The 15350-nt window shown below is 37.5% G+C and overlaps 2 protein-coding genes across 2 annotated transcripts; both read right to left on the reverse strand.

The window, feature by feature from the left end:
- Positions 1 to 5562: 5562 nt before the first annotated feature.
- On the reverse strand, positions 5563 to 8672 carry LOC132164421 (uncharacterized). Its single transcript, XM_059574932.1, has 4 exons — positions 6477 to 8672; positions 6271 to 6399; positions 6024 to 6182; positions 5563 to 5936 (listed from the first exon to the last, which is right to left on the reverse strand). The coding sequence occupies exons 1-4, from the start codon at positions 8517 to 8519 to the stop codon at positions 5631 to 5633; spliced, it is 2637 nt and encodes an 878-aa protein (XP_059430915.1). The 5' UTR covers positions 8520 to 8672; the 3' UTR covers positions 5563 to 5630.
- Positions 8673 to 9597: 925 nt separating this feature from the next.
- Positions 9598 to 14652, reverse strand: LOC132164536 (ABC transporter G family member 15-like). The gene is made up of 9 exons (XM_059575062.1): positions 14294 to 14652; positions 13001 to 13080; positions 12310 to 12771; positions 12046 to 12168; positions 11631 to 11762; positions 10982 to 11266; positions 10625 to 10897; positions 10418 to 10525; positions 9598 to 10082 (listed from the first exon to the last, which is right to left on the reverse strand). Exons 1-9 carry the CDS (start codon positions 14499 to 14501, stop codon positions 9723 to 9725), a joined length of 2031 nt encoding a protein of 676 aa, XP_059431045.1. The 5' UTR covers positions 14502 to 14652; the 3' UTR covers positions 9598 to 9722.
- Positions 14653 to 15350: the final 698 nt, after the last annotated feature.

Consider the following 15350-nt stretch of genomic DNA (forward strand, 5'->3'; position numbering starts at 1 on the left):
TGTAATTTATGACCTTAGGCATTAATTAATTTAATGCCTCTATGTTTTAGCTTTATGGATTTTCTTAAGGGTTGATTTAATGTTCGTTTAGTATTAATGTTGTATTATAGTCCCATTGGGTTTCCCATTTGGCATATATACGTACTTTTGTTCAAAAATCTATCATACGGCTAGTTGTTACCCTTACGATTTTTTATTTTATTTTTAATTGAGAATGATATAATAGTCTTTTCGTGTCTTTCTTTTATTACTTATTTGAGAGAGGAATTGCTAAAAGTCTTGATTTAAAATCTTTGTAAATTTGGATATACAAAAATTGGCCAAATCAAAAAATCAGATTTAAAAGCATTTTATTAGTGGCTAAAGGTTTTAGCCAAATTCTGATATTTAATCCTAAAATTCAAAAAAAGTATAGTTGGTCAATTGTCAAGAAAAACCGTTATATAGAAAGCATAAAGGCAAAAAGGGCAAAAGCATTGCAAATAAACAGCCTCTTTTTTTTTTTTTTTTTCCTGGGAAAATTGTAACACCCCACCTCAATGACACACAATATTGTCCGCTTTTGGTTCTCTCAAACCAGACTTCCCAGGAGGTCACCCATCCTAGAGTTCTGATGACCATCACGGCTTTAAAACGCATTGTTTTCATTAAGAGTATAGTATACATTTAAGCACATTCTCATCTCCATATTCAGGCAATGTGGGACGTTACAATCACCCCCTCTTAGGACCCAGCGTCCTTGCTGGCGACCCTCATGGGATTAGCCCATTCTTGGCGTCCGCCCCAGCGAGCGCCCGCTAGCGACCTTCATGGGCTTGTGCACGCTCCCTCCATCTCAGGCTGGGCAATGGCTCTGATACCATTTGTGACACCCCACCTCAATGATACACAATATTGTCCGCTTTTGGCTCCCCCAAACCAGACTATCATTAAGGATGTAGTATACATTTAAGCACATCCCCATCTTCATACCCAGGCGATGTGGGACGTCACAAAAATACAAAACAAAAAACAAAATAAAAGATGGACCAAAAAAAGAAGAACACAAAAGGGAACAAGATTAAGGGGGTTAAGATCACTTAAAAGGAACTACAATTATTAGGAAATGGGCAAAATGGAATGCAACCATTAATAGTAGTGGCGGCGGCCCATATAGCTAAATTATCAATACGAAGACCGATTAGTACTCTGACCGGAACAGGCTTCATTGATGAAAGGTTCTAATTGACAATCTTGAGAAAAATCTTGGTTTCGAATGGCAGAAACAGCGTCTTGCAAATCGCCTTCAATAATGGTATTGTTATTAAGAACTCTGCCTTCAATCATATGCGCCCTTTCTTCTTGTCCTTGCAACAAAACTCATATGCCCTCCAAAGGCACTATAACTAGGGAACTCTTTGTCACACTCCCTGCATACATACTTTACCTTGTAAGTATTTCGAGCTACATGAAATGAAGTTTGACCAACCTGCTGCAAATCTGCAATGAGCTACTACCAAAAGCTTGTTGGGTATTAGCCATAGCAGGAAGATGAACAAATCAATTATTTGAAGAAAACTGATATGTTTTTTTGATGGAGCATCGGCATAATTGATTTGGCTTCTACTAGGGAAATGGATGTTTGAGCCAAAATTGGATTTGTCAATATTGACAGAGCCATGAGCAGGCGATGGGATGAGTTTCCAAACACAGAGAATTATAACCATGAAATCGTCGGTTTCTCAATGAAAAATTCATATCCAAGGCATTCCAAGAAAACCCAGAGGAGATTGGAAAATAGACTAGTTGTTTTTTAAAAGCAGCAAGCTCAAAATCGATCAAATTGGCAGATGGAGAAAAATGGACATGATGGTTTACTTCAACAGATGAATTTCTGGTTATACCTTCTTGACAATTAGAGTTGGTGATCATTGGAGGAACGATTTCCATGATTTGTGAAGTAGAAAAGTATTGATTTCCTGCACTAGACAGAATATTGTTCATGTCTAATGCAAAAACATTCTCTTGCACAGCAGGAGAATCAAGGTGTTGGTATAGTGAGAAAAGCAATTTGTTTGGGCTCAACATTGGAGTAGAGATATCAGGAAGTTCAAATTCCTTTCCACATGGGTCTGCAGCCACATCAAACCATGCTTCCTCACCTTTTTGTGAAACACTATCTTCTTGTTCATCCATAGAAGAAGTGACAGCCATTAATTTGTTGCCTTGAGAGAAGATTTTGAAAGGACTACTAGAGTACTCAGAATGAAATACTCTTATAAAGGCTCATCTTCTCCTTTTCAACATTAACTTTTAGGGTGGGAGGAAAATTTTGTTAATAAATTTCCATATATTCAATGAAAGACCACAAAGCATAACTTATACCCCAATTAAAGACAATTATCATAAAACAAGCTCAATCGAAACTACATTTTAAATGAAACAAAGAGAATCTTGATCGTATACTCCTTTGACATTTTTCATATTTTTTTCACTTAAGTATCCTATAATGCTGACATGGCAGTTTCAACCAATCATTGGATCAGTTCTTTTTTTTTTTTTTAATAAAAAAAATCAAAGGTTAGTTGAAACTGACACGTCAGTATTGTGAAATAATTGTAAGATAAAAATGTGATTTCTAATATTATTTTTCATACTTTACACCTTAATGATATCATAATGACGTCCAAAAAAAAAAAAAAAGGTCCAAAACACTAGATATGAGTTAGCTATTGCTTCTATATAAAGCCCCAAACACTAATTTCACGACATATCTGAATAATGAAAAAGCACAAATAAGAACACATCAAAATCATTAATAATGGTCGGGTCATTAGTCATTTTAATTACTATCCTAATTGCCACGAAGTTCAGTATTATGAAAATCCACACCACCATATTTAGCCATAATTTTATAAATACCAGTTAATGCATATATGATATATGATTTCTTAATCGAATGTTAGTTTTAGGGCATACAATGGGCTTGTTATGTCAATTTCTGCCCATCGCAGATTGGGCTGATGGGTTGATGGGTTTGAGGAGGAGCCCATATTTCTTGCCAGCTTTTCTTGTAATGAAGCCCAATGGGTCTTAAAGGCTTTGTGTAGATTATCGAGCCTTAAATTAGCAAAAGGTGAAGGCCCAATTCTTGTTAGGGTTGGTACTGGTGGTTAAATAAGTAATTTAGTAAGAAACGGATTCTGGTTTCAGTTAGTTTCTTTCGCGGGTTTTTTCTTTCATTTTTGGTTAATTCAGGTATGTTTTGCTTTCTTTTTTAATTAATTAATTTAGAATCAATTTGGATGCTGCCTGTAGAGAAATAAAAATTAATCAGTTAATTTGTTTTAACATCATAGTGGGACTCAAAATCCAATATTTTTGAATTATTCCGCTTAATAAGAACAAATACACGATAAGCAAATATAAGGAGGACAAAAGTTTTTTTAGAGTTCTCTCAAATGTAATATGGCTTTTAAAATTACCAATAGACTGACATTTAATATTGATTATCTCAAAGTCAATAGTGATTTTAAAAGCCACATCACATTTTATAAGACTTTAATCCTCCTTATATCATTACTCCAATAAGTGTACGTCCATGTTGACATTCACCAACAGTCTTGACAATTAAGGAAACCAATAAGGTTTAAAGACGACACTCCGATTTTAAACACTAAACTGTAATTTACCAAACGCTTAATTATATTTTTAAAAATTATGTTTTTAAATCATGTGTTTTCAAATCACAAACCGAAAGGGACCCTAAAATTAGTTGTTATCTCATTATTGCTCGACAAGTATATTCTTTTCTTTTGGGTTTTTTCTTCTCATCTGGAGTATCTACTTTTGAGTTTTGATATTGATTTAAATTGCTCTCAAGGTTTTGCTTAAGCAGAAGTCATATATGATCACTTGTTTCAACAATTTAAGATTGTACAATTTCCGGCCACCAAGTCTTTACTTTAATACACAAGCCAAAAAGATGATAAAATGCTAATTAGGGAATAGCAATGGAACACAGACACGAATTGGATTTCTTCTATCTTTTATTGAGGGTTCTTTCACTAGTTCTCTCTTTTAAAAAAAAAAAAAAAAAAAATCTCTCCTTGCCTAAAGCTGAATTAGCTCTCTTTTATATGTGCATACAAAAAAAAAAATGGTCAAAGAGCTGCCAAAGTCATGTTTTCGTACGATCTACTATTACGCTCCCTTGTCCACCATCCATTGTGCTTGTGATCAGGGCCGTCCGTCATCATCAGGACATTGACACGTGGGCCATAAGGATTGACCCATCATAGTCTTCGCAGGGGTAGGCCCACCGGTCGTACTATGGGGGGCAGTTCCCATGCTTTTTGTGACAGGGGTAGGCTTGAATAGACATGTATTTTTCTTGATTGGACATCTGCTTTTACTTGAGTCAGGAATTAGGTAAGTGAGACATGGCATCCCGTATGGCTCTTTCGTATCGCACGTTGGGTGTAGCGAAATGGTTTGTCTTGCGGGGCTGACTTGGTTTAGTCCGCTCGTGGTTCGGTAACGATAAACCTTCCCTGATTTGGTATGAAACATTTCTCTGTTCAAGGTGGTTCGTCTAAGTGCATCAATGCTGGCCATTTGCACTCTAACGAGGGACCTCAAACGGACTTGCTTCCGGATCGAAGTTCACGGGTCACCAATGAGTTGGTTTAAGAAAATTAACTCTAATTGATTTTCTCCCAAACAGAGAATATTTAGAGGGCAATTTTATGTGGTAAGAAAAAAAAAAACAAAACAAAACAAAACTGGACAACTTCATTTACCATCTTAATATTTATTGATTCTATTGTACTCAATTAATTACTGACTCATAAATTATAAATTTTAACCCAATAAAGGAAAGTGATACACTATCAAATTCTTCAGAAACTAGAACTACAATTTCCCATTCCTTATCATTATCAGTAAGTATAAAGTATTGAACCCTTGGGGTCCAAGTGAAATGGGTACAGAGAACTGTCAAACTATGTATGCTTGCAAATGAGAGGTAAAATCTTAGACATCTTGTTATTCAAGTTTCATCTTTTGATTTCTTACCCTCTGAAATTGTGAGCTTCACAAAAATTAGTCCAGTTAAGTTTACCAAGTTGTATGCCACTGAAAGGCAAGGGGGGCTACAGCTCACTTGAACCAACATCTACATTAGGTTCACTGGTGGGATGCTACTTCTCACTACCACCAGCTGCCTACAATACTGGAATTGTGTATTATATATATATTTATATGACTTGTTTCATCATAATTTATTGACGAGCTCATAATTTTAATCCTCTTGGAACTTATGTCACCTTGTACGTAAATTATTATCAAAGGTCTTAGCAGGTTTAATCTTCAATTAATTGAATAAATACTAGAATATGGGTTCGACTCTTTTTTGGAGGAGCGCCTGCAATTTCATGCTTTGGAGACCTTATATTCTTCTCAAATCTCAATCAGTAACAACATATAAGTCAGACCAAGCACAAAATGTACTCTGAATCCCATCAAGTTCACATAGCCAATGGATAGAGCAAAACTTGCCCCAAAGCGCATTCATAACTTGTCTACTTTTTATTATACAAATGAGAAGTAAAATCGTATACATGTATATATGCTAGTCTTGTTATTCAAGTTCACTTTTTGAAGCTCTTAGATTGACAAACATTAGTCCAGTTAAGATTACCAAATTGTATGCTGCTGACAGGCAATGGGGCTGGTCCGGATTGACTTGAACCAACATCTTCATTGGGTTCAGGGAAGACAATAGGCACACTGGTGGGATGCTGCTGCCCACTTGAACCAAAATCTTCATTCCCATCAGGGGAGACAACAGGCACATTGGTGGGATGCTGCTGCTCACTTGAACCAATATCTTCATAGGGTTCAGGGGAGACAACAGGCACACTGGTTGGATGCTGCTCCTCACTACCACCAGCTGCCTACAATACAGGAATTGTGCATTATATATACAAGACAAAGTCTGCTACAATGAAAAGAAACATTATAACAAAACCAGCAATACAAACCTCAGAATCCTTGGCCTTTATGTGATCCTTTTTCTTCTTTTTATTCTTTGATTTTCCTTTGTTAGTGTTCTTGTCATCAGGAAGCTCTGCTAACAAAGCTTTTGCTGCCGCATTAGATTTTTCTGCAGCATCTTTGTAGGCCAGATCCTCCAGCCGCGCCTAGAAAGGAAAGATTTATCCCAAAAATAAAACTAAAAATAGTTGCCAACAAAAAGGTAAGAACATTCAAGAAAACACCAATACAAACCTTCATGAATGACTTCAACTGGGGCACCAAGGCAAATCGGTAGTCAAACATAGTTACCATCCCAGCTTGCAGCCCCGTCTGCTCCAATGCAGAAAGAGTCGCCGCGATTATAGCATCAAGTTGGTAAAGCTGCAACACTTGACATGGTGAGAGACCATAAAGGATCAAGAATAGATTCCATATGGATTAAACAAGCATTAATTTACCTCTTGAGCCAGACGATTTTTCTGCCTCTGGATTGCCATTTGAATTTCAAAATCTGCTTCTGATTCCTTCATAATACTCCATATGATATCCAACTCAGCAGCACCCTCATCATCCTCACTCTCATTCTCCAGCTCTTTCCACCGTTTGAACAAGAGGGATACATAACCTTGTGAAATTTGTTCCCTTTTGCTATTTTCATCAACACATAAGCTTGAAATTGTTTTCTCAACATTCTCCAACGGTTTCTCATATCTCAAATACTCGCCTTTTCTTTCACACATTCGGTTCAAACGGCGAGATTCATCTTCAACAATCTTGTACAACTCCATTCCCTGAGTTGGGCTAGCTTCTCTCAGACTTACCCACGCCCTTATTTGCTCCCCAATTGTAGGACCTTCCGTCCATAGCCAAGAAACAAAAGCATCACTATCACAATCATAATCAGCAACACAATGTTCAGGAATTGAAGTTAACACTGCAGTTCCATTGGCCGGCTCAACAGTCTGTCCTCGCAACAACCGGTCATCGAAAAGGAGAGCTGATAAGTCGCTGCTGAAAAAAAGGCTCTCTCGAGCGTTGCCCCAAAACCAGTTATTGCCTCTAACGTCTTCCTCTGAAATGATATCACCAAGACAATGCAAAGCGCAAGCATTTGCCAGATCTTCCAACAACTGAAGAACAAGATTGAGCTCCGGAGCTTCCAAAGAGCATATCAATTGGAGCGTGTGGTGAAGCCAAAGATCCATAATCACCAATTTAGGAATATTATGGTTTTTTTGCAGCAATTCGATTATCAAGTTCTGCAGTGCATTGAGATGCCTCCAAGTAAGACATTTTCTACCCGTAAACAATTGCAGTTTCGCATGAATTCTCTTTATGATTTCTGCCCGCTCACTGTCTTCAACATGGGGCCAATCTGCAGTAGCAGTGGTGGCGGAAATCGATTCCACGGGCTTCCAAACGCCTTTTTCGACCATATCAACCACCAATTTGGGAGCTCCATCCGGCAAAAGCGATAGAGAAGTCTCTGATATGGATACAGTACCTAAATGACCCATAAGATGCTTGTCCATATCTGAATCAATAACCCTCTCTCTGCAGTAAGAGCACGCCCAAAAACTCCATATATTCTCTGCCTTAGCATAATCAATCGCTTCCGTCAAAACTTCCTTTGCCATTCCAAACTTGTTCTTATCCAAATACACTTTGAGATCTTCGATTCCGATTCTCAACAACTTCCTCTTTTCTTTCACACTCATCTTGTCGTTCCAGAACGCCCTGACTCGACTGATGGTAGCGACGTCGTTGGACTCAACTTTCTTGTGTTTCTTGATCATCTTTTTCTTTGTCAACCGATCGTCCGGCGAGGGTGACTCGAAATCCGGAGGCGCCCTCCGCCCTGGGATCCTCCTCTTTCTCCGTAGGGCAGCCTCGAACTCAGCCTTTACCTCCGCCAGGGAATTATCCTCTACAAGCCGTTTCCACTTGTCCCTCCTGTTCCCGCCTCCAAGAACGATGATCTGGCACTTGGATTTCTCTGTCAGGTCCACGATAACCTCCCTCATCTTCTTGAGCCGCAAAGCCTGGACCGGGACTTCGTACCCTGGCTCCGTCGGGTTCTCGATCAGCAACGCGTGATCGCATTCTTGGACCACGGCTTCGTACAAACCGGGGTCGTTTCGGGCGAGTTGGAAGAGCAAGATGGCGTGGAAGAGTGCGAAGGAGATGGTGTTCGGGGACAGCGCTATAGCTTGGCATGAGGACTCGACGGCGTCGTTGAGGCATTCGAGTCTGCGGGTGGTAGAGTCGCAGAGCAACGCCGTTTTGTAGTGGATGAGGCTTTGGATGCTGAGCATAATCTCCGGGTGGTGGGAAAGGATGGCCTCCACGGCTTCGGTGCTGTGATCCTCACTGCAGAGAATCCCGAGGGCAATAAGGCATTCTTGGGCCGTCGAAGTAGACACATCGAACGGTAGGGGATCGGTGGATGGCGAGGGTGCAGGGGATGGCGAAGCAGAGGAAGAAGAAGTTTCTGGGTCCATTTTCTTGGAGGGAATCGCAGGGACTTCGATTTTTAAAAGAATGGGTGGATCATGGATGCCGTGGTGGGGTTAAATAGGTAATTTACTAATGAACTGATTCTCGTTTTCAGTTAGTCTCTTTCGCGGGTTTTTATTCTTTCATTTTTCGTTAATTCAGAGTCTGTTTTTCTTTTCTTTTCTTTTTTATTAATTAATTTAGCATCAATTTGGATGCTGCATTGCTGCCTGTCGAGAAATAGAAATTCATTAAAAACTTTGTTTATTGCAATTTTTCTCACTCATTTATATATATATATATATATATATATATATATATGGCTTGTTTCATCATAAATTATTGATCTCATCATTTTATGGATATAAGCACACATATTACCAATTTATCGTCAAGGGTGGTGATTCAGTAGTCTTAGGTTTAATCCACAAGTAGTTGGGTAAATAACCGCCTCGTCAACCGCTAATCACTTAGGTAGTCGGTTATTAAAAATTACTAACCGCCTAAAGAGTTGGACAAGGCAGTTATAACCGCTAACCGCCTACCTTTATATACAATAATATAAATATAAATTAAATATTTTATATTAATAAATTTTATAATAAAACATCCAAAATGATGTCGTTTTGGTGTTAAACACCAAAACGGCATCGTTTTGGAGGGAGAAACAAAATTTTAAAGCCCAAAATGTTTTTTATATTAATAAATGTATTTTTTTATTAATAAATGTTTCCAAAATGTTCCATATTTTTTGGAACATTTTGGCCCAAAACAATTAAAATAAGCCCAAAAAATAGGCTCATTGACGGCCCAAAACATTTAAAAAGCCCATATAAAAAAAGCAGTTATAAAACCGCCGGTTATTAGGTTGGATAACCACTAACCGAGACATAAGTTCAACTCCTGCAATGGAAATCCTCATGTCTATTGGTGTAAACCGGATTGAGTCTCACATATGCCTCATTAGGGCTAAATCAACCTATGGATCACTTTGATTTGAGGGAATGTTTGCAATCTCGTTCAGGTAGAGAAACCACTCTGGTTGCCCGATCTACCCTTTTTTTTAATATAAAAAGGAAAAAAGAAAAAGAAAGCACATATGCATTAAGTTCATAGGTAAACATACAATTCTTTAAAAAACATTGTAACTCAACATGCCAAACATAGGACTCCAAGGTTTGTAATCAGAACAGTGTGAGTTGTTTCTTCTAAGTTATAGGGGAGTTGAGACCCTCCTGCGAAGAAAGTGAATGGAGATGTTGATGATGCCTCTTGGAAGGGAAAAGAGGGGTTTTCCTGAATGAAGGCCTCTTTTTGAGATAATGTAGAGTTCTCTTGGTGTATAGTGTTCGGAAAAAGGGTGAAACTCTCTCCTTCAACTTGAGGATGGCAAAGAAGAGAAGTCTCATAGATATGAGAATGGCTACAATTGCACCCAAGTCCCACCACTTTGAATGATCCAGTTCAACACCCAGAATGCTTGTGAGGATAATTTCCCCTTTTATTTTTGCGCCTCCAGGTACAGAAGAATCAAACTCAAGGCCTATCATATCATTCTTGTATGCTCCCTGCGTTTTTCAGTATAAACATGCTCAATCCAATGCTTAGGATTATTAATGCCTTCATATGATCTCTATGTTATTAGGTTCTGGTTAGCCATGTATGATGCACTGGAATTAATGCTGCATTTTAAAATGATAAGCCTCTCTTGGGTCAAGAAACTATTTATTTGTTGGATTTGATGTACTTCAATCTAAGATTTTCTAATAAGTTATTGTTTAATCTTGCCTGTGTGCCTGGAAAATGAATCCTCAGAGTCATACCAATTGGTATTCTGCACTTGTTAAAAGAATTTTTTACTTGTAAGGTTGAAGATATGAAACATATAATTTAGTTAAACTACCTGTATTGCCCATGTCCCATAATTGATGTAAGAAAGTGGATATCTCCAGAAAGGCTTGGGAAGATCAGGCAGCAACCGGAAGAACCCGGAGGTCATCGTCATAATTCCCTATACACAAAATTTTATCAATGATGATAATGACATTGATTTAGTATTTAGCTGAAGAAGGAGAAGCTTAGCATGGATGATGAAGTTCAGTTTTCTTACTAAATATCCGGCTCCAACTATGAGCCCCATCAAGAAGTTAGGAACAAGTGACGCTATAATCATCATGGAGCTCTCTACCACCGCCACCGAGCTGAGAAGAAGGAGGCAGAAATACGCAAAATTTGAAAATCCCGTCCGGAATTTCACCATGTAGTAAGTTATAGTTCCGGTAGCAAGTGACATCAGAGCCAAGAATGGGAAAGAAGAGAGGAAATTGGACAGAATGTACACAGCAATCCCATAATGCCCATTGAGCCTTTCTCCATGGAAAACCTGTCTTAAGAAAAATCATTCATCAGACACAAGCTGGACTATGTTAGTCTAACTTATCCTTGAAATATATGTATATTATTGCACCTTCATTTCTTCTATAAAGGATGGGAAGCCTACAATGGACATGAATGTCATAAAGCCAACTACATATCCACCACAAGCTGCACGTGCCAAGATTGAGGTATAACTTGTTCCAATATCAAAGAACATGGTACCAACGCATATAGATAAGGCTGTATAGCTTATAATCCTTAACCAGTAATACCCTACATCTCTAGACATGTTCACAATAGATCTGTGAGTCAAAGTTGAGAGTTGCTTCCACCAACTGGCTTGGCTCCCTCCTTTTCTCTCAATTGGAAGTCCTTCCTGCAGCATAAGTACTTGTTGATTATCTGTTTACAAGTAGCAAAAGTTGAACACACTTCTTGAACTTTAATTTGGCTAAGAATTTTGGTTATCAACACATCTCATAAATTCCCAATATCCCTTAAAAATTAATATCCTTTGCATCAAGTGTAAAATATGCTTTTGAGAAAATGTATTTTATTGATACACTATACCCCCATCAACCCTTGCATTATGTACAAACATTTTTCTCTTCATTGATGCCACACAGGTACAAAACTCACCTTTAGGATGGAAAATGGTAATGAATGTTAATAGCAAAAGAAAGTAGAAAAAGGGATAACTGATCATTTAAAAATACAACAGTGGAATATAAAATGCTTACAATAGATGAGATTTCTTGAATCCTTGTCCTTGCCCTTTTTGCATACTCTGACCACCTGTATTTCTCAACAAGCTTTGCTTTGATCTCCACTGCTGCCAAGGTAATCAAAGGATCTGACGATTCTTGGATTTCCTGTAATAAAAGGAAGGGAAGATTTAGTGACCATAAGTTTAATTAAAGACAGCATGCATGCCAAAATTCTAAGTTACAATATGCATTTATTCAGCACAAGTTTGAAGGACATATGATGCTTAAAGGTCTTACATGTTTTGTCTGGTTGATGGTGTTGAAATAAGTGGTAAAAATGTGTCTCTTAAAGCATATTGGCAAGCTTTTGAGATCTTGTGATGTTAGTTTTAAGAGAAAGAGCATATAATTAAATACTATGACAGTAGAAGTGTGACCGCATACGTACACGTATTCCGCGAGATTCCAAGAAAGACTTCTTCACTACGTCAAAGTCTGAATTGATACAACGGAGAAAGTGATCGGAGGGATTTCTTCGACTTGGACATGGAAATCCCGATTTAGCAAAGAACTGCAACATTAATACATGAAAATTTAACTTTCAGTTTAGTTTTTAGGATTAAGTTTTAACATAACAAAAGTATTGATGGATAGAGAAAAACCACAAGGCATGTTCACAGGAAAATGAGTCATTGCTTGTGATAGTTTGTACCTCAAGGGACAACTTTGCTGCTCCAAAATATACTGTTTGACCACCAGAAAGTAGAAAAAGATCATCAAAGAGTGCAAACACCTCACTACTTGGCTGATGGATGGAAGAGATAACTGTTCTGCCACCATGAGCAATATTTCTAAGAGTTTGAACAACAAAGAATGCTGAGGCACTGTCAAGGCCACTTGTAGGTTCATCAAGAAACAAGAGGCTGGGCCTTGTGAGGATTTCAAGTGCAATGCTTAGTCTCTTCTTCTCCCCTCCACTTATACCTCTCAAATGCCAGTTTCCAATCAGCCCGTCTGCGCAATCTTGCAGACCCATTTCTATAATGGTTCCCTCTACAATGCCATTAATCTCTTGTTTGGTCATGGTAGTTGGAAGCCTCATATGGGCTGAGTAAGTTAAGGTTTCTCTAATTGTTAATGTTCCCAACAATATATCTTCTTGGGTCATATAAGCCTGAAATTTTCAACAGCAAAAAAAGAAGAAAAAGTATTTGAAGAGAAATTGGTCAAAGAAGTGGCCCTTATATGATTGCACAAGAAGAAATTTGAACAATTTTTCATTGTATCACTGGATTCAGAACTGAAATGAGAAGCATGGAACTATTTCGGGTTTCTATAATCACTATGTAAATTCTAATGCATATATGAACACATTCATGGATGTATGTAAATAAATAACTTACAAGAACACCATAGTCTAGTCTCCCCTTCCTCCCATTAAGAAGAACATTTCCAGACATGACAGTGTTTCCTGAGAGCCTACCTGCAAAAGCTCAAGGATCATTAATTTACCACAACAAAGTATGAATATAGCAAGAACTAAATTACACAAATTAGCCATCAAGTAATCAATTGACAGCTCTTGTCCAAAGTAAAACCCTAGCTAAAACCCTCTTTTATTTTGTAATTAAGTTAATTACTTAACTCTTTTGTGCTGGATATATAATCTAGAAATTATCTACTAATTAGCCTCTTAAACTAAACTGCCAGCACCCATCAAGTGGTGAAAATTTCAAATGCATTTGGCCTAAGCTTGGACTAACACACGAAACAATGTGTCAAACTTTTCATGCTAATTTTATTAAGCATTCATCCTTTTTCTAGGGACTTAGTTTTATTTTTCTACACTTGAAGAAACAAGGTGGTTTAAAAATTGCTCGTCTTGGTGACGTGTTGAGGTTTTGCTTCATTCACATGATTTGTGTGTTTCTGCATAATGCTAAATTCCACGTGCTGCAGTAAATGCACATTTCCCTCTATCTCACGAAACTTCATTGACATTAAATGCATTCTTTTGATATTATCAAACAATTTTCATAGAGACAGTTTGGAATATTGTTTCTTTTTTTAAAGAAAAAAGTTGGGTTAGACCATTAGAATGGAACTAAAAATTAATAAGATCTAAAAGATAAGCCAATTAAAAGATGAAGTTACTTGCATGACCTACATAACTTCATAGAATGGGAATAAAGTATAGGAAGGGAAGGGTTATATGTTTTGATAATGCAGAAAAATGATGGAGAGTTTATTAGACTAAAAGTTTAAAATATATATATATATATATATATATATATATTAACAAGTCTTTCACTGCCTGCACTTGAGGAAGATCCTGCTGCCTCAGTTTTTGGTGCAAATTAAAATGAGAAAGGAAAAAAAAGAAAAGAAAAGAGAATAAAGTAAAAGTATTCAAGGGTTATGAAACGGTTTTTCTTTTTCTTTTTCCTCATATATATATATATATATATATATATATATAAAAGCTCTAACAAGCCGTCAACTTTCAAGGGGAAGAAAGATCGTCATATTAAGACTACAATAATATGTTATAAGACCAAGATATGCTTTACAAGAATGTTTTGTATGTGTCATGATCATTAACTTGGAAAATCGATCAAGATGAACATGCTTTAATTGTTCATGCATATCAATGACAGAGTCACTTCCTTAGAGAGAGAGAGAGAGAGAAAGAGAACCAGCTAAAGCATCAAGAAGGGTGGATTTCCCAGAGCCAGAAGGACCCATAATAGCCATGATCCTGCCAGGTTCAGCATACCCACTGAGCCCATCAAGCAATCTCCTGGTGTGTCCATCTCCAAAGTTTGGGAGCACAACACTAAGATCTTGCCATACCAAGTGCATTCCCCTCTCACCACTAACCTCCCCTGTTTCCATACTACACATACCCAACAAAGGTTCTTAAGTTTCAAGTAAAGAAAGCCAACAAGAGAGCTGCAGGGAATACAAAAAACAAGGTCATCAAATAGTTATAAAGTAAAGGCTGCTATAGCCTATGGGTCAGTAGGTTTAATCAGCAAAACCAAACAACAAAAGGAGACGACAGAGTATATTAAGAAGAGGGTAGTCTTTTACGTCTAGCATGGTTGGTCTAATGACTGTGAAGGCATCTTTGGTCACTGGTAAAATAGTTAATGGAGGCAGTAACTGAGCTCACCAAACTGCCATCAATGCCTTTTCATAATGATTGATGAAGCTGCAGTAAAGAGACACTCAGAGTGAGACATGTTGATCCTACTAGCCTACCTATCATGATTTAAAAAAGCTCATTACTAAGTACACAGTTCCTAGCTACTCCACTGCAGGCCTGGCATCTTCAAGCATTTCACTCCAATAATCCTTTCTTAATCTTAATTATTTAGAACATTTTCGAAATTGCGTCGAGAAAAAAAACTTTTAGCTTCAGAAAAAACTTCATTTTTAAGTTTTTTTTGAACTTTTAAAGCCTCAAAATACTTTTTAAACTTCTTAACGCAATTCTAAACAGGCCTTTAATCATCCATGCTTTCTTGGTTTGGTAGTTGCGAGGGCGTATCTGCGTGGGCATTCATGCATTGTTTTTGAATGGTTTGCCTATCATGGTAATGGCACTTAAATGGGGTGTACAGCTTGTGAGATGTGATTGACTATATTGTGTGAAGTACTTGCACAAATGCCACGGAACCTTAAGGTAATTAAATTAATACACTGTTTTTTTTTTTTTTTTTCCCTTCTCTATTTGGTGAATTTTCCAAA

The sequence above is a fragment of the Corylus avellana genome, chromosome ca10, assembly GCF_901000735.1.
Source record: "Corylus avellana chromosome ca10, CavTom2PMs-1.0".
Classification (NCBI taxonomy): Eukaryota; Viridiplantae; Streptophyta; class Magnoliopsida; order Fagales; family Betulaceae; genus Corylus; species Corylus avellana.